This window comes from Crocodylus porosus, unplaced genomic scaffold (genome assembly GCF_001723895.1).
Source record: "Crocodylus porosus isolate Cpor-Errol unplaced genomic scaffold, CroPor_comp1, whole genome shotgun sequence".
NCBI lineage: Eukaryota > Metazoa > Chordata > Crocodylia > Crocodylidae > Crocodylus > Crocodylus porosus.
The window spans coordinates 26,170,153-26,192,882 of NW_017728951.1; the positions used below are offsets into that span (position 1 = coordinate 26,170,153).

Consider the following 22,730-nt stretch of genomic DNA (forward strand, 5'->3'; position numbering starts at 1 on the left):
GTTAGCATTCAGTACTTTTCTTTTGGCCAATTTATTCTGAGAGCAGGTTTCCCTTTACTTTCTTCTTGGACTCAGTGACTAGCAGCGTGAGTAGATGCGCGTAGCATGTGCAGATGCTGGCTTTGAGAGGCAGCGCTACAGAAGGCCTGGTAGCTTCCGGCTCATCAGAGGTATAGTTGATACGATATCAGGAAGTCGAATTGTAAGCTCTCTATAGCATGAAGCCCGTTTAAAAGAGGAAATCACAGCATTTTTACCACAGTTAGTTCAGGGTACCAGAGAATATTCTATCAGCAAACTTGCTTCGAGGCTCCAGATTTCTTATGATTATAGCTGCTCCTGGCTCTCTATCCTCGGATGGTAACGAGGCATTTGGACTGGAGGGGATAGGCTGAAAGTAAAGGGGCTCTGTGTGTTGATGAAGATGTTACCTCGAGACCTCGCTATAAGCGGAGAAGGCTTGATTAATGGAGTGTAGTCATAAGTCTTTTAGGTAGTTTACCTCATAGCTAATTGTTGGGTTTGACTTTACATTAAAGTCTTTTGCAAGTTGTTGGATTTTTAACAACTAAAAACTTAGTACTGGCAACCATTGACTTGACTAACCTACACTATATTTTTGGATCCAGATTTGCAATGGCATTATTTCAGGACCTATTACTAGGCAGTAAAAGCTGCAATCTCAAGTATTTGCTTATGCAGTCCTCTGCATTCAGGACCCCCCGCCCCCACCTCTAAAAGAAACCTCCTGCAACCAGTTCTTCAGTATTTCAGTCCAGAAAAGGTTATTTCCATTTCTGTTTTCTTCCTACAAAGGCAGCAGAAGCCCCTGCGGCTCAGTTGTCTGCTTCCTTGTTTGTGTGTTAAGGTGGGGAAGGACATGTGGAGGCCGCAGGTCCCAGCAGCTGATGCTCTGTCTGAGTCAGAGCCACTGGGGTCCAGAATTGCCGCATCCCCACACCTAGGACCCATCCGAGGTGCCTGCACAGGTGTGTTGCAGGTGAGGGCAACCGCAGTCTGCTCCGCCACAGATTAGGGGTGGCGCTCTGTGCCCTTGCAAGCTGCCAATGTGATCTTAGGTTCGGTAACATTTGGGGTAGCGTCCTAGTGCATCGTGTTCCCCACTGGCTCTGTAGCACAGCGTTGATCTGAAAAGCCAGCGGCAGTGCGAGCTGTGCCTCACACCGTTCTTTGGGACAGATGGATTTTGTTCAGCATCCATGTGGACTCGTGTTAGCAGTTACAGCTTTTAAGCCATGTCCAGTTCTGGAGGGAGGTTAGCGAGTGCTGCAGATGCTACAGACAGCAGCCAAGGGTCTAATCTAAGCGCTCCAGAAACGCAGTGTAGCTTTCCTGCGGTGCTTTCCTCTCCTTGAAAAGCCTCACCTGATCTGAAACAGGATGGCTTCAGACCTCATCCTCTCCCTGAGCTTCAAAATGTAATTGCTTCCCTCTGACATGCTTTCCAGTCTCCTCCTTTACATGACTGCGTGTCTAGAACGTGGAAAGAACTGAGGGTTTTGATCCTTTAGCCTGCTTTGCTTCTGATTGGTGGCATATTTAGATGACTAAAAATAGCCGTAATAAGCAAAATATTTAAAAAAATGAGTGTTTCCTTGCTGTGAGAACACCCTTTGAAAGCAAGGCGTGTGGAACACAAACAAGTACTTTTAAAGATGAAAAACCCACTGATTTTTCCTGTTACTAACCCTGGATATGGACTAAACTTTGTAGAGTTGGAACCTGAATAACGGTTCTGGAGGTAAGAAGGAACCGTTTCTTTTAGCCTCGGTGTATATCAAACAGACTCAGGGATGCGCGTGTCTGCGATTAGTTGTATTTAAAAGGAAGAAGTGGGGTAAGTTCAGGTTAGTGCATGGCAGCGTGTCTTTGTGTGATCTGCCGCATCCCAGGTCGTACGCTGAGTGTACAACGCGTACACGCCTTTGAGTCCCGTTAAGCCTTTTGGTCCTGGGCAGCAACTTTTGCATGTGGTGTATCCAACCAAAGGCCCAGGTCCCCCCCGCCCCGGGGGTACGTGCTGCAAGCGGCAGTCCCGTTTGTGTCGATCATGTCGCATTGTGTATCACTTGGCTTACTCTTTTATTACTGTGCTTGTTTAGTGGTAACGTCACACTAGTAACACAGTCATGTATAGATCTATGGAGACTGACTATTACTTTGTAATTTATAATTAAGGTGCTATTTTCAGGCGCTTGCGCGAAGCCTTTTCTGCTCCAAGAATTTGTGAACCCAACCAGAGACCAGCCACAAGGTTTCCTTTTTCTTTGCCCAAAAAGCTTCTCTTTTTTTTGCGAACAAGGTTTTTTTGTTTGTTTTTTTTAAACTGACTGATGCTGAGACTTAAAAAAAAATAAAAAAATAAAAAAATCTAAAATAATTAGAGACAAAAAATAAATACAAAAAGTGATGTTACCCAAGCAAGGCCTTCTAATAAAGGAGTGGCCCTCTCACCCATCCCTCCCTACCTGTGCAAGTTCTGCTCACATCAGTTTCCTTCCATCCAATTAGGCGACCTGGGAGACCCAGCCAGCACCATCCAGAGGGACACCGGAGTGGTGATGGGGTACCTCCAAGAAGCTTGCAGGATGGCACCAGGGAAGGTTATAGCCACTCCACAGCTCTTAAAGTGCCGCTGGCTCGATCACTGCAGATTAGCGAAGAGCTGCTGAGCAGAAACCAGTTTTCTACCGCTGCCGGCCATGGGCCATCTGGACTGCAGAATCATGGACAGCACTTAATATTATCCAGGGAGGCTTCTTGGGCAAAACCACACTACGAATTCAATTTCAGCCGCATGAAATTCAGGGGAAATGGTGCACTCAGCAACATCAGTGACCTTCCTTTTCTTACAGAAAACTCTGCCTTTCAAAAAATGGCACTTCAAACTAAACAGGATGGGAAAAAGGACATGAGCCATTCATCTCCTGTGGATTTAAAGATACCACAAGTTCGAGGCATGGACCTTTCATGGGAGTCCCGCACTGGCGACCAGTACAGCTATAGCTCTTTGGTAATGGGTTCACAAACGGAGAGCGCGCTTAGTAAAAAGTTAAGGGCTATTCTTCCGAAGCAAAACAGGAGAAATTTGCTGGAAGCTGGACCAGATTCCTGGGGCTCAGATGCTGAGCAGTCTACCTCTGGACAGCCATATCCCACCTCCGATCAAGAGGGAGATCCTGGCTCCAAGCAACCTAGGAAGAAAAGAGGGAGATACAGACAGTACAACAGCGAGATCCTGGAGGAAGCAATCTCTGTGGTTATGAGCGGGAAAATGAGCGTTTCGAAAGCTCAGAGTATTTATGGGATTCCCCACAGTACACTGGAGTACAAAGTTAAAGAGAGGCTGGGCACTTTGAAAAACCCTCCAAAGAAAAAAATGAAATTAATGAGGTCGGAGGGGCAGGAGGTTTCGGTAAAGATTGAATTAGATCCCCAGGGAGAAGCAGCACAAAGTGCAAATGAATCAAAAGATGAGTAGGGAGGCTGTAGAGTGCCAATTACTTTACAAACTGGGTGAGCACTACTGCATTGTTCAACCACCGCCGAGTGCACCTCATTCCTCTCTGCCGCCTAGCATAGATTTGTGTGGTCACAGGTGAAAGGTGTGCTCTGAATGTCGCATATTTGTAAATTTTCTAGCCTGGTATGGCTCAGAATCTGCCCCCACCGTTTCTCTTTCTTTTTCTTTTTTTCTTTCCCCCTTTTTTGCCTTTGCATGTTTCTCTACTGTTTTAGAGAATTGAGTTACCTCACTAAAGAGCGCAGACACTTGGAAGTGGACTCCTTACCTGTAGAGCCTGCCTGTTCTTTTGTTGTTTGAATTCTTTTTTCCATGTTTGCCTTTCAAAAAGCAAGTCCACTTCGTTAAACCGATTCACTCTTATACCAGGCTTTTTTGAATGAGAATCAGACTGTCGTTTTGTAATTCAGAATGCCTCACATTCTCCAGAAACATTTTTTTTTCTTCTTTCTTTCATCGAGTTGATTGAAGGATTAAGGTAAATCAAGCTCTTTGAGGAATGGCAGAGCTCTTGAACTTGGAGATTGGTTATTAGATAGGTAATCAATCGGGTCTAATTAGGCTTTCTGCCATTTTCTTTCTAAATTCAATTTATGTACCATTAGCAATCTGCTTAGTGCTCACCCGGAGGGGCGGGGAGGGGAAACTACATACACTACCTTCAGAAATACTTCGGTTAATGACGTAGTAACACTACCTTCACTGTAATTTTGTTTGATACTTTCTAAGGGTGAGATTTAGATTCACCTGTTTGAGGATGTAGCCTTATCTCACGGAAGACGAGCTCCTCGTGGTCAGGAGTGGTCAGGGTACACTAAATGATGTATTAGGGTATGCCTCATTTTAACAAAACTGTGGTTCTTTGCAACCTATACACTTTTTACAGGCATGATTCAGAGTTTACTAAACGGTGTGGTTCCAACAACTAGTTTAAGCAACTCTAATCGGGGAGAGGGGGGTACGTGTAACAAATTACTGTGATCTTGCAAAAAACAAAAAACCACAAAAAAAACAAAACAACAAACCCGTGATTTCATAAACATGACAACCTCAATAGTCTGCCCAAATATCCACGCTAATGAAGGAGCTGTGTTAATGTTCAGGGAAGAAATAAAACACGCAGGTAGCCTGACCGGATTTGGGCTCCACATCATATCTAGCTGTAACACTGTCAGGGTCGAACACCCAATGGGTGTTTCCTTTTTAAATACTACAGTTGCCAGTAGCAGGAAATACTCTTGTATATCCTGCATATCTATTCTTTTTGTTTTTTTGAGGTTTCTTTTGTTTCACCTACTGTTGGTTTAATAGTGGTGTAGTGCAACACACTAGCCTAAGCAGATAAACATCATCTAAGCACTCCGTACACCACAAATCCACTCTTTTCCACGACAGTGATATTTTCATCTTTCTCTAGACCCAGGATAAGTTTTGTACAGAACTTTGGTCTTTGATGCTTTCTGCAGGAGTGGTCAATAGCTCGATACAGCTTACTGGACTTATTACAGTTAGACCAAATCAGAATGGCTGGTTCTTCAGGTAGAAAAGATTTGCTCTTAATTTCAATCTGTGCAAAAGGTTTATAGGACTGCCATTGTCCTAGTTGCACAACCAAAAGAAGCGTTGGGATTTGTGTGTGTGAGAGCATTAAGCGCTGTTGGTGATTGGAAGTGGATGCTCAAAGTTCACGGGAGGACGACGTAGATAGCCCCAGGGCTGCTGAATAAATTCTGGAGTGGTTAATTCAATTAGCCTTTTTGTTTTAGATATCTATCTATCTATCTATCTATCTATCTTTTCCAGCAACCTATTCTGTTCAGAGGTTAGGCACACCATTGCTGTCATTTTAAATATGCACTGCTCATTCTTGAGAAGGACTGGGCTCTTGGCCTAAGAATGCTGTGTTTTTCTTTACTTACTGTATTTCAACACTCAAAAGCCTGGTTCCTCTTAGCTCTCTACCTGTCACGGCAGCATGTAAAGCAGTTTTCTGTTCAATAGATAGACTCTGCAGTGTGTTCCAGTGTCACTGGGGATTGCAATAAAGGTGCAGTGAAATGCGTGGTGGGTTCATCGGCGGTTGAAGGTGAGGGCAGTAGTTTTGCTGCAAGCTAGAAGTGCAACACTTGCATAACGCTGTTCAGAGAGGTTTAACCTTTTGGCAGTTGTCTTTATTTAAGTGAGGTATGAGTTAAGTTTTATAAAACTTGTCCTTATAGTGTACGGTGGAGTGATCATTTTACTAACGTGACTATTTTGTACGTGTATGGTTAAGTGGATGACAATCGTGCAGCAGAAGAATGGTGTGCCTACCCTTGAATGCTGCAGTTCAAAAAGAGAACTTGTCTTGTGTCATTTCCGACTGTAGGCTAAGGCTTGTAAATAGACAGTGAAAAGTTGAGTACTCTTTTTATTATTTGCTTTGGTTAGAAAGTGAATTTAAAAAAACAAACCAAACGCTTAACTTTCTCAGATAAACGTCCTGAGACCTGAAGATTGTAATACTCATGTCTGCAAAGCTTTTAAACGTTAACACTTGAGATCTGTGAGAACTTAATATTCAGGTAATCTTTCTTTCCGAAGAAGCTTTTGAACAACCATATTTCCTCCAAAGGTCTCTGTTTAAAAAGAAAAAAAAAGAGAGAAAAAAAGTGTAGATTATTTTTTAAGCACTAATTGCATTACGTTGGTAACTGCAATATAAAATAGCCATTATTGTTTTGTGAAGCATGGTTGAGATTCGTTAGTGGTCCCTTTTTAAAATTTCATGAGCCTCTCAAAAAAATAAAAACAAGTTAAAAAAAAAAAAAAAGCTGCTGAATATTCGAAAGATATATATTTTACCTTATTGTAGGGTTTGTAAATTTAGTCTGTAATATTCAGGTGCACCTTTTAATGTTAAATCTTTGTTTCAAAGTCCATCTAACGTATTTTCTCCATGGTGATTCATCCCATGACTGGTATCACTCCAGGTGCTGCAGTGATTACTGATGTTTGATTTCTTTTTTTCATGACACATTCTTTACAGGCGCTTTCAGTATAGCTGTATGCGTAGTATTTGGGATCCTTTTGAATAGATAATTGGAAGTAATGTTTGTCCATTAGCATGCTTAATTTTCTGCTGAGTGGCAGTTTGCTTGGCCAGACCCCGCAGTTGAGCGTATGCTGCTGTGGGAAGGTTGTGGCTCGCAGCCGTCTGTGTAACAAAAGCCTTGTTTCTCAAGTTATTCCCGGTAAGTGGACACGTGTTACTTGGGCCCGTTGGACAGGAGACAGGGTTGAAACCTCGTCCCTCTTCCTGCTCTCGGGAGCAGGCTGATGGTCGAACACAGGCAAGTCGCAGCACCCCGCGCAGACTCGGCGAGTCGGGAGGAGGCGGCCCATCCGGCGTTCCCAGGTGCTCGTTTTCACTCCTTCCTGAGGGTGCCCATCAGCTGTGGTCATTGGATTCAGCAGTATTGTTGTGTGCTCCGTAGATGTTGTCGGAAAAGGCTGACGCCAAGAAACTGTGAATCAAACACTTGTGGCAGTCTCTGGGTATTTCAGTCCAGGTATCACAAAGGAGAATTCCTCTCCCTGGCTCCCAGCCTAGAAAAGTGATTTTCTTATTTTGTGTGTATAAAGTTTGAAGAATCAAGTTGCATATCGTGCCGAAGTTTAGATGTCGCTTGGTCAATCTTTGCTGCAGCATATCAATGAAGATGAGTTGGGCGTTGTGCGGTCGGGGTCCTGATGTGGAGTTGATTGTCGTACAGTTCAACACGTGTGAAGTGTAACGGATTTTATTTGGACCTGTAAAACGTGAGAGTGCTTTGTTAGAGCCCCAGCAAGTTCGTGGCCATTGTTACCTTGCTTTCAGCCGGCTGGATCCTCATCCCACTACGTTGTAATAAGCATCCTTACCTTGACCATAGCACTTGAGCACAGCCGGAAAGGGTCACATGCTCCAGCTGGGTGTTGCAGAGGCAGGAAGCATTTGGGCTGGATGGTTTCTGTCGGGTGTTCCCCAGAGGCGTTCCTACCCTAAATTTTCCTGAAATGGGTTTCACAAAAGGCCACACTTGTTGCCTCTCGCTCGGTAACGCGTTCAGCCTCTCCGGTCTGGTATCAGGAGTTTTTCTTTGTGGTTCTTGCCCAAGCTGCTGCGAGGACGTTCCTGTCACACAAGAGGCAGCCACGTGTGGCCATTCAGATCGGTTGGGGCCAGACGGAAGACGAGTTGTGCCATTTGTGGCAGACCCACAGTTGCAAGAGTCAGTGCATTTCCTTCATGGAGACGCTGGAAAGTGTGTTGCCTGCCCGCAGTAGTTGGTTAGGGTTTTGCGAAGCTACCTGGGAAAATCACGCGCTAGGCTTGGGGCTTACTGAACGGCAGAGCTCGGCTCAGATCAAACAGCGTTGTGCTTGCTGGACAGGATCGTCATGCCAGTGACAGGTGGAACGAATGAGCGTTCCCAGCTGCGTCTGTTCAGTCAGCTTAGGTTTTAGTCTCTCTTCTAGGCTGTCCTTGAGCTTTCAGGGGGTTGGGGAGTGGGGAGATTGTTGAATGTGTTCCTGGAGCGAAGGGAAATGCTGTGCAGTTCCCTTGCCTAGGCCCAGAGCAGTGCTGCTCTGATTCATAAAATGGAGAGTTTTTGTTCTAATGAAGACGGGATTGGGACTCTTCATCCTCGGGAGGCATGCTCCAGCTCCAGACCTGATGAAGGAGAATTTTTTTATGCTGTACAGAAAGCTTTATTTGTCATGGTGATTTTTGTCTTAAACTCTCTGCCAAAACAGGATGGTAGCACAGGGAGGGTTGTGTTCCCTACGCTTTGGTGAGGGTTGGGAGTATCTTGGTTTTCCCCACAGAGAAGCTTCAGCGATGAGATGCGGGCCAGTTGATATCCTGTCGATCGATAGGAGCACACAAGCTAAATCCACAGGATTCCCTTTCTGGGATGGGTTTTGCTCCTGTCAAGGTTTTCAGGTCCTTTTGAAGCGTATTCAGAACTCTAAATTAGATCCTGCAGAAACCTGAAAGTATGCACTGCTAGTTAGTTGTGGTTCTTTTGGATGTAGCAAATATTATAATCACTAGATTTACTCTTTCTTAAGTATGTAATATATACACATTTCATCATATCTCGATCACTAAACAGAGATGTTATTGACTCAAAAAAACCCGATCCACAGGTACACTCCACATATACCAAAAAAGCCCCATGAGCAGTCGCATGTACACATCCCACCGCTCGCCTCGCTCACGGATCCTTGGATTTGACTAGGGCAAGACTTGTATACCAGTATTACAGCAGTCATGGATTTCGTGTCCTGCAAAATTACACCCGTACTCAGGTAATCTCCTGGAAACCTTCAGTTTAAGATAGCCTTATATAATCCTCATGAAACTTTATGAGCCCAGTCGCAAGCTCTGGTTTCTCACCCTTATTGCAGTGGCGAAGGACTTTTACAAATTTTGCCCGGAATATTTCATTGTCTTTTAAAAAACATGCCTCACTTGTCCCTAATGAACAAGCGATGGAATTTTGCAAGGCTCTAAGTAATTATCTTTGCAAATACTTTGGTCTCGGCAGGTGTGATGGGAGCTTGAACAGGGACATGGGCAGATACATCGGAAGAGAATTTTAGTGGTCGCTAGCCAAATCAAATCTGACCAAGTGTCTCTTTTTTCCACCCCCAAAAAGAAAGACATCACAACTGCTACAGCTCTTAATCGCTCTATCAAATAATCGGTGCTACATTTCTCAAAGATTTTTGAAGATTATTTCTATGCACGCGAGAGCGTGTGCAGTCAACTTGCCTGTCGCCATCAAAGCGCGGCTGACCGGTAAATTACCAGAAAAGGGAGAATTTTAGCACTTTTTCTGTTAAGAGCACTAGAGTCTTAATTTATCTGGTCTTCAGAGTCTTGGATACTGCAAGTGTTACAGTCTGAGATCATTATTAACCACTTTTCTGGTCAGATCACAAGTTCTCTTGAGAGATGAATCTGTCTTGTAAAGAAGACTACAATATTTTATAACGTTCAGGCAGCGGGTGTGCAGATGCCTGATGTTTGAAGGAAACATTTTGAAAGACCATTTCAGGGCTTGAAATTTGGAATCGGGGATGGTGGGGCGGGAGGAGGGAAGTTCCCCAAAATGAAACATCATTTTAGGCCATTGTTTAGTGTTCATTTTGACAAATATATCACTAGGAAAATGGGTAGGGATTCTTTCTCCCTTATGCCTTCAGGGAATGAGCAGTATTTGGCTGAAATTCAAGCCTTTTTACCATGTAAATTTTTAATATAAACTCACTGACATGCTTTTTACATCAGAGGACTGAAAATGGATCTTAATGTTTAAGTTGCGGAACGGTATATTTCTTAACCGAAGGGGGAACATTAAAAGAAAAAAAAAACCTAACTAGATTAGAATACCAGCATTAGTGAGCTTAAGGAATTTTAGTATGTAATAGCAAAGTATAGCAAAGTATTTGATTAAAAAACCTAATCTTGAATTGCTAGTCTGTAACTAGGTGCATTCTAATTTAGCAGGTGAATATTCTTTACTTATTGATATATGATGGGCTTTTTGCAAATAGAAACCTTTATCTGAGTCCCAGGTGTTGCTTGTCCGGATGGGATGTATGCTTACAGCAGCTTACTGCTGCTTTAAAAATGTATAAAATATGTTTTGAGTGTTTGCTCATAACTCTTTCTAACCTCCACTCGTTCAATCGTCAGGCGTTGGTATTTTATCAGTCCGCAATGTAAGTTGAACTAATGTTCTTAGGAATCCAACTTGTACACACACTGTTTAAAAACCCTCAGGGACAGTTTACACACTATCCTCACTCAATTCAGGTACTTGTACTCTATTCTTAAACCTAGCAGTGACTTGTATTTTGTTTTGCTTTTCTTTTGACGTGCTGATAGCACATCCTTGATGAATGTCAACTTTAAAACTCAGTTCAGGTATCCAGGTATAACTCAGCCAAACGGATTTTAAAGCTGCATATTACTCTCCAGCACACAGTGCCTCAGACACTTATAGTGGCATTCTGTATATTCAGTTATTACTACTGAGCAGATCGTATGGGGGTTCCTGTTAGTATTGTATTGTAAGAAAACTCTATATATATTATATAATATGTATTATATTATATACATATATATCATAGATGTAATTGTAAACGTATATATTTTCAAATGCCACTACTAGCCAGCGCAGCTAAACCGAAATACATTCCCAACTGCTTCTGCTCGCTGTCCGGAGGCAGTTCCTTAACGTGGCTCTTGCTTCTTTCCCCCTCGCTACTACTAAATTCAAGCACTGGTCCTTGGGTGTCTGACCTCCACATTCTAGTTATGCAATGTCTTTAGAGAATTCTGTGCACTGGCCACTGTGATGGAAACCAATGGGCCGGGCGTGCTTTGAGTTTATTAGTAGACCTTCTGCCAAAGTTGGTGTCCGTGCGACCAGCGTGTAAACCCGTTGGCTAATCAGCAGAGGTGCGAGGTGGCGCGGCGGTCTGTGGGATCGCTCCCACGTGCTCGGGAAGACGCAGGGGTCTCGCGTCCGTAGCGCTGGGCCTGCCTGCCTGCTGCGCTGCCGGGAGGTGAACCGCCGAAATAAAACCTGCCGCGACACCTCTGCTGTATTATCTGATGCTTTACAGCTGGAAAGAGTCCTCGCTTTATTTATATAGCCCATAGTCTCTGAAGAGTATGGAAAATGGCATTTCTCTCTGACCTCTAGAAGTTCAAGTGTCATGGGAAAAGAAAAAAAAAAACAGGAACCCCCTTTACTCTTATGGACCTCATTTCAATATACTGTTTACAGTTTGACGGAATTGTATAATTTAATATTTCTCTTGTACTGTAGTTTATATTTATTTACAGATTTTTTTGTACTGTGTGATTTGAACTTTTTTTGTTCCTTGCTATGATCAACGTTTTATGTAGTAGAGCACTTATGATCACAAATTAAGGTTTTTGGTTTGATTGCACTACATTAATTTTTTTTTAACGCAGTTCTGATTTTTTGACTGGACTAAATAAGCTGTGTCTTAATGTATGTGATAAGTACTTTTAAATTTTTAATTCATGTGGTCCATTTATTTTTATTTTTTTGCATTGTATGTCAAAAGCGCTAATTCTCTTGTTGTGCATGTGTAAGATTTAATGGCTCCATTGTATTATTTGACCATGTCATTTTGGAAACACATTCCCGGCTGTAATGTTGTGTATGGTAGTTTTCACTGGATGCTAGACTTTTCAAAACCACTATTCTTCTAATAAATTTTGTTGTGAAAACTTAAAAAAAAAAAAAAAAAAAAAAAGAAGGATTCGAAATTGTATTGTTTCCAAACATGCTTTTCGTATGGTCACAGGAGCTGCCGGTGATATCGTCAAATTGGGATTGCCAAGAATAAAGCAAACCAGGGGGGGAACGAAGCGTGGAAGGGAAATGAAGGCTGGTTGAGGGATTGCGGTTTGAGTCTCCATCTGTTTCTTGTGGTGAGCAGGGCTCCCGACGAAACCTTTTTAGCAGGCGAGGAGAGGATGCCTGCGAGCGCTGGAAGTGCAATCTTGCTGCCACTCCTCTTTCCACAAGCTCCCTGGCTCTCGCTCGCTTTTCCCCCCGGACACCCTAATTTTCTTTTCCCAGTAAATAATTTATCTAGTGGAGAGAGCATGGTCGCGCCACAAAATGAGGTAGTTGGACTTCTTGAGGATTTATTAATGAATCGGGAGTGGAGGCTGCTTTCTTCTGGCGTGGTTTGGCTTGGCTTGCTGATTACCTTCCCAGAGAGGTGGCTGCGAGGTGGCGGTCCCGGTGCGCCTGGGGGCGGCTGGCTTGCCTGCGGAGGGAATCGGGCCCAGAGGCTTGCAGCTGGTGGGCAGGAGTTGGCGCGAGAGCCACACTCGCCCTCGGCAGTGCCCGCTTCTCCAAGCAGAGGGATGTTGGCCACTCTGATTAATGCATGGAAAGCCTCCAGGACCTGCTCCCTGGCACCTCCTGCACTTGGCTCTGCATCGCGCTTCAGCTGTTCTTCACCTCCCTCCAGCCCGGGCTTGCTGCAGCCACTTGGAGCAGGCTGCATTAATGCTACGGGAGTGGCCGAGTCGTGAAAAGTAGGTTATGGCGAACGTCGTGGGAAGAGATGGGACTTTCTCCGTTACCATTCGTTCCTGCTAATGGCTCTCCTTGGACCTGGCAGGGAAAGGGAGACTCTCCCTTGTGGACAGTGCAGTGGAAAATCTCAGCCTTCAGCACCAGAAGTTTCTCAGTTCCTGCTAGCGACGGTTAGGGCCTGCGTTTGCTAGCGCCGCATTCGGTACGTGGCTAAACCCTGGACGCCGGGGCGTCGTTACACTGTTGTGCAATAGCCGCTCTTCCGTGCGTACTAACCCTGGTAATATAAAACAAAAGGCAGCTGCTGAGGTTAATTGACACCCTAAAAAGTAGCGTTTCCCATGTCTGTCTCTGGGCAAATCTAGCAGGCTCGTCTGTGCAAAACCTAGCTGCCGCGTTTGTTGCTCAAGGAGATCTCTCTCTCCTTTTGGTTTCTGCAAGAAGGGATGAAAGGCTCTGGCCTTTTTTCATTTTTAATGGAAACATTCTTCAGGCTTAGGGTTATCGAGACTGCAAGGGCTCTTTGGAGGTGCAGGGGAGGTGGAGACAGACGGGTGTGAATCTAACCAAGTCCACACGTGCTACCAGCACCCCAAAAGTCCTCACTCCGAGCCATGTCTGAACAAAGGCAGAAAAGAAACTCAGGCCCCGGGTTTAACCAGCCTGCGGGCCAGCCCTGGCCTGCGGAGAGGTCGGCTGTGATGTGGGGGGCCAGTGGGACAGGGCCCCGCGGTGCTGCCTAGCCACACGTCTGCGCTTGGCCCCGGTGCCGAGGGGCTGGGGAAGCTGGCTGCTCTGGGGCAGATGAGGCCCGTGGTGGGACAGGTCCTGGCGGCTGACCCCTTTGGCAGAGGGTCGCTGACCCTGTGCTAGAGGTAACGGCCGACCCTCGCCGGAGAGTTGTAAGAACCAGTTGTTCCTCTGAAACAACGCTGACCTCCCCCAGATGCGAGCACCTGCCAGGGGAGGCATTTCCCTGACTGCTTTGTGTGCCCGCAACAGGGAGCAGACAAAGGAGGAGCAGAAAGGCAAGGGTGCAGGAGCGCCGGGGATGGGGCTCAGGCGCTGTGCTCGGGGAGACAGGGCCTTGCACCGTCTGTGGGAGCGCACAGGACTGCCCCCGCGCCCACCTGCCTGTCCTGCCGCCTCCGTGAGCAGCCAGCAGGACCTCCGAGCTGGAGCCAGACTTCGGGGCAAAGAGGGGGTCATGCACAGCATCACTGTAAGGGTTCGGTTTAAATGCTCACGTCCCTGGGAAGTCTCTGTGGAGCTGGTCGAAGCTGACTGACTTCACGTCAGCGCTGAGACAGAGACGGGTCCTGGGGTGGGATTGAAGCCTGGGTGAGCAGGGGGCTGATGCTGACCCCTTAACTGCAGAGGAGCTGAGCACATGCCTGCATTGCTGCGAAAGCAGCATCCTTGTGGCGTTTCACCCAGCAAGGGGCCGCGGACCACGCCAAGACCACCTAGGAGAAAATGCTCGGTCTGGGGTCTGGGCTGGGTAGGGAGGTTGTGGGAGCAGTTTTTTTACACAACACCTAGTTAATGGGTGGGATTCATTGCCATGGGAAGTGGCAGAGAGCACAGCCGGGGTCAACGGGGGCCTGGATAAACTCATGGAGGATCCATCTGTTAGCAGCTATTGAACAGGGCAGTTGGAGATTTTGCACCTCCAGTACCAGCAGGTGACAGGGAGGGTCGTGAATAGATCCGGCTCAGCATGCTCCCCCTGGGGCATCCACTTCTGCCCCGGTCCGACGGGATACCCGGCTAGCTGGGCCGCCGGTCTGACCCCGGGGGCTCTATGTTCCAGGAGGGGCCGAGTCCGCGGCACCGCCGGCGGCAGCCACACAGCTTGAACGCAAGGCAGTGGAAAAAGTGAAGGGACTAAAACTGGTGGGCATCATCTTTCCTCCCTGCATGGCTTGTCACGAAGGGGGCCTCTGGGGAAAAGGAGGGTTGAAAAGACCCGAACGTCTTGTACAGAAAAAAAGCCTCAAGAAAAATCCCAGGGCGTTCTTGCAAGGGTCTGTGTGTCACGAGATGGGTTGTTTCCCCTCTTCGCGAGCCGTCCGCCAAGCATCACGGAGCTGGGATGGGGAGACGTGTGTGCTATAAAACAAACATTGCACAAGGATGATTCTTTCTTTCTCTCTCCCTGAAAATTTTCTTCCTTCTGTTCCCTCATCTTTGGATAGCCTGTTGTCTGGGGGCCTACTCTTTGTGGAAAGAGCATCTCCTCCTCAAGCTGGATAAGTCCTGTTTCATCAAGACTGGCTTTTTAAAGACCACCCCCCAAAATTTTTAAGCTGATTTGCTAGAAGGGGCCAGGACTCACTGTTCGGTCTGGTCTGCTCAGCTAAAGGAATTGACAGCTTAAACATTCCTGCATTTCTTAGACAAAAGCAGAAAGCCCAGCAGCTGGTCCCCAAAGTGCAAGGCAAGAGCTGGTCTGTTAAGAGCGTAAAGTGCCCGGTGGGGGAAGATACCAGATTGGCTCCTGTTTTCCAGCCCCGACAAAGCTGAAGAAGGTCTGAAGCAGCTTGAGAGCAAAGAAATAGAAATGCTGCTGCCTAGGAGCTCACAGACCAATGTGGAGCTCCGTGCCTTCCCAAGGGACTGGCCAGAGGCGCGTCCACGCTGTAGTCAAAGGCATGTTGCTAGGTGCGATGATGTGCGCATGAAGATGCAGCAACCCGGGCCCTGCGGGGCTGTACGGAGCTCATGGGGCACCGGGGTATGTGCTCAGGCGGCCAGTCCATGCTGACATTGGCACTGATGCGTCTTGATGGCATCTGGTACTGCAGGTACTGCGAGTCTGGGACTGCATCTCTTCATGCTGAATGAGGTGCATCTTGACCCTGCCTCCTGCAGCCATGACTCAGGCCATGAGCAGGCAGGTTCCCTTTCTTTTTGGCCTGTATGCGAAGTTTTGCTGTGTTTGTGTGTGCAAAAGTTGGAGCAGGAAGGGGTCAGGTGTCCTTATCCCAGAAAGGCATCATCCACTTTGTTAGAAGGTGCCCTTGAAGCCCAGCCCAGGTGCACCCTGGCCCTGCCCCAGAGGCTCACGGTTGTGGTCAAGGCATCTCCCAAGCTTCCAGCCCTGTCGAACGTGACGGCTCCTTGGGTATTAGCAGGGGCTGAAATGAGGTTTTACTTCCCAAAGTGGTGCTCCAAAAACGGCCTTGTTTATGTAAGGGCTCTGTCCTAAGCTGCTTACAAGATGAGCTCTCTCTGTTCTGGCTTTTACACCTCTGAGCTTGGCCGCAGCTCTGGAAGTCCAGCTGGACGTCATTCGTCTCTGGTGTGACTTGTAACAGCATTTTCTCGGTAGTAGGTGAGCTGCTGGTAGCACCCATATCTCCCCAGGGCTGGCAGTAGGTTGGCACAGGCGGAGCTCAGCAGTTTGGTGGAGGATGCCCAAGAATAGTTCCAGCTCTTGCGTGGGGCTGGGGAGTGGGCAGGTCCTGCCAGCAGACTGGTTTTTGGGGAGTAAGGTGCTGCGGGGTTTCCTGGCCAGCTCAGGGTTTGCCTGCTGACAGTAAAATGCCGGTGCCCCGTTTGCATGAGGGGCTCTGCCATCACTGCAGGTTACTTGCAGGCCCTGGTTTCCCTGGCATACGCGAGGTCTTCACATGCACTTCCCATGAGTGTGCAATGAGCTAGTCTGTGCCAGGCATGGTGCATGGGTGTCTGACCAGCAGCCTGAGCTCTCTGGTCCCTGCCTGCTGCATCCGCACCTGAATCCAGGCTGAGCCAAGGCGGCTGCACCAGGCTTCTGCTGCCCTGTCCATGCCGTGCTGGTTGGTGCCATGCGCTCTGCTCCCCGCCAGGCTCACGCTTGTCGGGGCAAAGGTCAGTCTCTATTCCTCTGATGCTGGCTGTTTCCTCAGCATCCGTTTGGACATCAAATCTGATGCCCCTCGTTACTGGAAAGAGAAACGTGAAAGGTAGCATGAGTGTGACACCGCAGCTGTGACAGTCCCAGAAGGGTAGAGGTGAGGTCTCTCTGTGGACCAGCTGCATCGTTGGGATAGTTAGACCCATTTTTGAATGTGAGGCGTTTTTTGCAGGCCACTGTGCTGGCTTGTACTGCTCTGCCCTGAGGAAGGACGTTTTGCGTTCGGAAGCGGGGCTGACTTACTGGACCAGCCATACTGCTGGGATGGAGCTCGCCCCCAGCAGTCCTTCCCCCTCGCAGCGCGAGACGTTCTCCCCAAGCCGCGGGGCCGTGAGATCAGATAGGTTCTCAGTATCGGTGGTCTTGAATATGAACAGATAGGAAGTGAGCGTGGCTCGGCCAAAGAGGCTTGGGAAGAGGGAGCTTTTAATAATGGGACAGCATTTCCCAGCCAAGGGTTCAGGCTCATGAGCCTTACTGACGTGACAGAATAGCCCAGGAAGTGCCTGTTTTTTGTTTTAACCTGCTTCCCAGGCAGCAGCCCGCCCCGTGGGCATCCGCCGGAGCCGACGCTGCGGGGACGGCTGCTTCCTATGTCAGCGCAGGCGTTGCGGGGGCAGGCGCTGGCTTTGGAGGAAGGGGCTGCTGCAGTTAACACTGTGCCTTGATTTCCCCAGCTTCAGCGACCTGGAGCTTCCCATAATCTGAGACGGGTCCCAGCCGCCAACACCCACGTTTCTGTGCAGCCCGTCAGCCGGGCGCCAGACGGGTGGACGGCAGCTCTCAGCCCTCGGCCAACGGGACTGGGCGAGCGGAGGTGTCTGCTCTGGGGTGTTTTAGCCCACCCTGGTGCAAACCGCTGCAGGGAGGCGTCCATCTGTGCTCCTTCCCATGTCACGATCCGCTGACTTGTGGTCTCCAGGGGTTAGGGACATAGACTCTGGAGAGCAAGATCTAAGGTCCCCACTTGCTGTCTTAAAGAGTTCTTTAAGATCCCGGGCGGCCTGTGCATGCTGCTAGCTGGCCACAGGCTTCCTGAAGGGCTCTTGGGCACGGTGCTGACACTGGCATCTCCCTTTGGGAGGCTGTTGGCATCGCCACAGGCAGAAACTACGTGCCCTCAGAGCATGGTTTTCTTCTTCTTTGTAATTTTTCCTTCAAATAAAAAACCAACAAAAAATCACCCTTGATAATTAAAGAAATTAGCAGGGACGAGTGTGAAAAGCCCTTGAGAGCTGATGCAGGCAGCAGTGTTTCGCAGGGTGTCTTTCCCTGGTCCCACAGACATGGGCTGACTGACGAGGGTCGCAGTCGCAGTCGCGGGAGCTGAGCACTCAATGTTTTCCTGCTGGTGCTGAGCTGTGTCCTGGGATGACGGGCAGGGGAGGGAGCGGAGTAGGTGTGCGCGGGGCTGGTCTCTCTCCAGGCAAAGGCTTCACTGGCAGGCAGGTGGAGAAGGAGGTTGTGGCCCTGGGCTCGCCCCTTGAACATCACTGCTCTGAAGGGTTAAACGCGTGGGGGCTGTCTGGGTGAATGAGCGGGGCTTGCAGATCGGTCCCCAGAACTGAGCTCCTTCTGCTTTCGAGATGCAATGCAGGCTTCCCAAACCCCCGTGCGCCCGGCTGGGGCCGCAGAAACCCGGGGGCCTTGGCAGTTCAGACGCAGTTGTGGGTTTTTTCCCTGCAGCGGTTTTGGCTGCGTTCTGTGGAGTTTAAGCTTTTCATTTTGATACGGAAAATAGCTTCTTCCTTATCCTCGAGGCCCCAGCTCCCGGCGGGACGACCGGCCTCGCTTTCCCCTGGGGGAGGCATATTCCTGAGCACAGGAAGGTGGATGCCTGAACAGGCTTGCTGCAAACCCAGGCAGGAGCTGTACCTCCCTGGCGAGGCTTTGCCGAGGCCCTGGCAGGCCATGCTAGTGCAGACACAATCCATACCCGGTGCACAAGTCCCTTTGCTGTTCGGACGCTTCCTTGAACAAAACCAACCGCTCTGGCAAAGGGACTCTCCCGTGTTTCCAGTGGTGTGATCTCCCCCTCGACGTGCCTCACCAGCGTAGCTGTGCCAGCAAAGCTTTGCTGTGTGCCCTTGGGCTCGAGGCGACTGTGGGGGCCAGTGGGTGACGCTGGGGCTGGGTCCTAGACCGCTGAGCCGGTGCAGAACTAGGCGGGCGCGGGCACAGAGTCGGGCTTGGTGTTTCTCCCAATTGCACAGCCCTGAGAAATGCCCGCTCTTCCTTGTGTCCTCAAGGCAAAGGGGCGTGCACAAGCTGCGCACGCCGCAGGGCTCTGCGCGTAGCTGGCCGAAGGTAAGTCCTTTCGCCTCTCGGTGCCTCAGTTTCCCAGCTGGCACGTAGGGATGATGAAGCCTTCCCCCTGTGCACAGCCCTTGGCAACCCGCAGTGAGGCACTGCCCTTTGCGTGCCCACGGCAGGGACGGCAGCCCCTGGGCTTTGGCTGGGGCAGACACAGTCTGATACCCACGGCCGCAGGGGTGAGGTCTCGGCACCCCGGGAGAGCTGCGCCAGGTGCCTGTCACCCACTAGGCTCAGATTTTCTCAGTTTAGAGCTGTGCTTTGTTTCTTTTGCAGAACAGTAATCCCGGTGTTTAGAGTGGCCTGAAAGGAACAGAAACACTTAGCCTTGAACTTCTGTTCTGCCACCGCTGCTGCTCGTGCTGCTGAGGAACAAAACATAGAATCGGAGGACGTGGGGGTGGAAGGGGCCTCAGGAGCCATCTAGTCCAGCCCCTGCTCCAAGCAGCACCAGCCCCAACAACAGCATCCCAGACAAGGCTTTGTCTACCCGGGTCTTGAAAATCTCCAAGGATGGAGATGCCACCACCTCTCTGGATATTAGGAAAAACTCTCACTAGGAGGGTGGTGAAGCACTGGAACAGGTCACCCAACCTCAACTTCCCTTGCTGCAGCTTGACCCCATTACTTCTTGTTCGGTCACCTGCCCCCACTGAGACCAGCCCAGCTCCATCCTCTTTGCAGCCCCCGGCAGGGAGGCGAACGCTGCTGTTCAATCCGCCTCGGTCTTCTCTTCTGCAGACTCAATCAGCCCATTTCCCTCAGCCTCTCCTCACTAGGCCTTTCTTTACCCTCCGCTGGACTCTCTCCAGTGTGTCCACATCCCTTCTGTCATGGGGGCCCACAGCTGGACACAGGACTCCAGATGTGGCCTCCCCAGTGCTGAATCGAGGGGACGAATCAGTCCCTCCGTCTGCCAGCAGCGCTCCTGCCGGTCGCCTTCCTGGCACCACGGGCGCTGCTGGCTCCTGTTCAGCTCCTTGCCCCCTGTCCCCCCAGGTCCTTTTCTGCAGCGCTGCTGCCCAGCCCGTCCCCCCCAGCCTGCCCCGGTGCAGGGGATCGCCCCCTCCTCAGGGCAGGACTTTGCACTTGTGCTTGTTGAACCTCCTGAGGTTTCTTTTGGCCCGATCCTCCAATGTGTCGAGGTCTCTCTGAATCCTAGCCCTGCCCTCCAGCGTATCTGAAAACGTATCTTCTCAGCTGCCGCTCGAGGGCTTGTGCCAGGGGCAGAGGCTTCATGGTCCAGGGGGGAATGTTGGCACGGGAAGCCCCAGCCCTGGGCAGCTTTTGGGGTCCAACGTTCGGGGTAGTTGGCAAGAAGTAGTTGCTTCCCCCCAGCCCCTCTCTCCCCCCTGCTCTGTCCGCCCCCAGAAGCCCCTGGCTGTATGTTAGCTGAAGATACCTATGGGGTCCTGACATCCGTGTGTCCTGGGGAGCCGTGGAGGCTGCACCCCTCCAGGCGGAGGATGCCTGGACCCATTCAGCAAGGTGGGCAGGGGTCCCTGCTCCGAGCTGAAGGGCACCGGCGTTCGCTGCAGACGACCGGACTGCCCCAGCCCGCCCTGCCTTCGCGGCCCTGCGGCTCCGTACCTGTGCAGTGCCTGGGTATGAGCAGGAATAAATTGCTCCCTGTTCCTAGCTGGGTCGTTAAGGTCTGCCCCAGCTTTGTGTTGTGTGCCAGAGGCGGGGAGAGCAGGCTGGGCACGGCACCATGGAGCAAAGGCTCCGTGCAAACGAGCGCACTCCAGCATGCAGCCATGCAAATAGCTTCCACGCATTTTGCTGAGCGCTAATTGCTACGCCGCCACTGTTGCATGGCAACTGCTGCGCTTGTACAGCTGACAGCGACTGCCCCTTGATTTCTTGCCACCCTCCGTGACAAACGGGGGAGAAGAAAGCCCCGGGCTGTACCAGGGAAGCGAGCGAGGGCTGAGAGCCGGGGGTCAGGCAGGGCCGTGGGTGGCCGGAGGTGCAGAGACCACTCCTGTCGCTGGAGCTTGCTCTGCAGTTCCCCTGGCAGGGTCCTCGGGGCTGCCCAGGGCCTGCCCCAGCTGGGAAGCCTCTCCCAGATCCAGGCGCAGCCCAGGCCCCTTCCTCCCTGCTCCCTGGCAGCAGAGCTGCGCCACGGGCACCGCCGCTACTCCAGGGACGGCCTGAGAGAGACCGTGACACGGCTCCACGGCACGAAACCTCCCCGCGGTGCAGAGATGGGGGCTGCACCGAGAGCCCAGACCCCGCTCCGAGCCCAGAGCCTCGTGTGGCCGGAGCACGTCCCTCCCAGGCCGGGTCTGAGAGCTGCAGGGACGGAGAGTCCTCTTCCCGGGGGAGTTTGGGGGGCGAACCTCTCTCTTACTGCTCCAGTTCTGTGCCCGGGCTCAGGGCCTCGGCGATGAGCTTCCAGCCGCCCTCCGGCACAGCCAGGAGCAGGCACGAGCAGCGCCGACGTCAGCCAGGGCCAGAGCCGTCGGGGCAGCAGGGATGGCCCCGCGGGCGGGCGGGGTAGCGCAGCAATCCCTGCCAGAGCCAGGGCGAGGAGTCCCGTGGGGGATCAGCGCAGGCCACGCGGATGCAGACGCCACCGCGGCCCCAGGGCTCGGCAGGCGAGGGCCCCCACGCCCGGGCCGGGTTCGAGCACAGGAACGCGGAGCCAGGCGCGGCCTGCACAGCATCGGGGCCCCCGCAGCAGGTGCCTTCTTTATCTGCCCGCCAGGTGTGGGCTGTCCCCTTCGCGTCGCGCGGCCACCGTCGCGGCTTCCCCGCCCTCTGGCCAGCCTCCCCGGCGTCCCACGGGTGGGGGCTGCCCCCGGCCACACCCCCGGGGCAATGGGGTAAATCCAGGCCCCGGGGCCGCTCCCAGCTTGGGAATGACTGCCAGCCCGGTGCAGAGCACCTGGGGGGTCTGCCGAGCCCCCGCTCCCCCCCAGGCTGGGGCTGAAGGTTTGTCGTCTCCATTGCGGCGGGGGCGGGATCTGCAGCTCCGTTGTTGCACCTGGGCCCCTTTTGTGTAACCGGCCCCAGAGCTGCAGGTGCAGGCGCAGCCGCGCGGCGGGGCCGGGGCCTCTGCGGGGGGAGGAGGGGACCCCGGCCCCCCCCGGCGGGTGCTGCTGGCGGCAGGGGGACATGCGCCCAGGGTGGGTACAGCCTGCCCCGAAAGGATCCTGGTCCCCCAGGGTGGGGGGTGCAGCCGGGGAGCAGGAGCCCCGTATCCTGGGGCCATACCCAACCTGGCTGCCCTGAGCGCACGGCGCCAGGGGGCAGGGGAGCAGCCAGGCACTGGGGGCCCGTGCCTGGGTTGAGGGCCCTGGAGGGGTGCGGCAGAGCGGGGGGTCGTGGGGCTAACGCTACCCAGACGGTGCAGCAGTGATGGAGCCCTCTGCACGGAGCAGCGCTGGGGTTGCCCTGGAGCACAGGGAAGGTGGAGACCCCCAGAGCCCACCCAGAGGCTTCCCCTGAGAGCTGTTCTCACGTTCGAAGCCACAGGCATCCGTCCCGTGGTGCCTGGTGGGGCCCAGCCAGCGAGTACATCCTGCAGGCCCCTTGTCTAATGCATGCCCAGCACCTGGCCTATCCTCTGCCCCCGGTCTTCTCTCCGTCAGCCTCTGCTTGTCGTGCGCGCATTTGCAAAGCCTCTGGTGCGTAGCAGGGTGCTGTCAAAAGCAGACAATGCTGGGATAAAAGTACAGGGCTGTACATGCAAGAGTCTCCTTGCTTTGGGTCCCTCCCCCAAGTGACTCCGTCACGGGCCATCAGGTCAGGATTGCCCGGTCCTGGCTGCCCGGTGGGACTGGCACGGGTTTGCTGCGGGCTCCGTGGGGAGGCCGCAGCGGAAGCAGATGGGAGAAGGAGT

General features: G+C 51.2%; 1 protein-coding gene across 1 annotated transcript in view; it reads left to right on the forward strand.

Moving 5' to 3' along the window:
• LCOR (ligand dependent nuclear receptor corepressor) overlaps positions 1–6,338 on the forward strand; it is a 27,403-nt gene extending 21,065 nt beyond the window's left edge. The window contains exon 7 of the mRNA XM_019555737.1: positions 2,533–6,338. Within this exon, the coding sequence (XP_019411282.1) occupies positions 2,533–3,502 (970 nt within the window). The 3' untranslated portion in view covers positions 3,503–6,338. The remainder of the gene's footprint in view (positions 1–2,532) is intronic.
• The last annotated feature ends 16,392 nt before the right edge of the window (positions 6,339–22,730 follow it).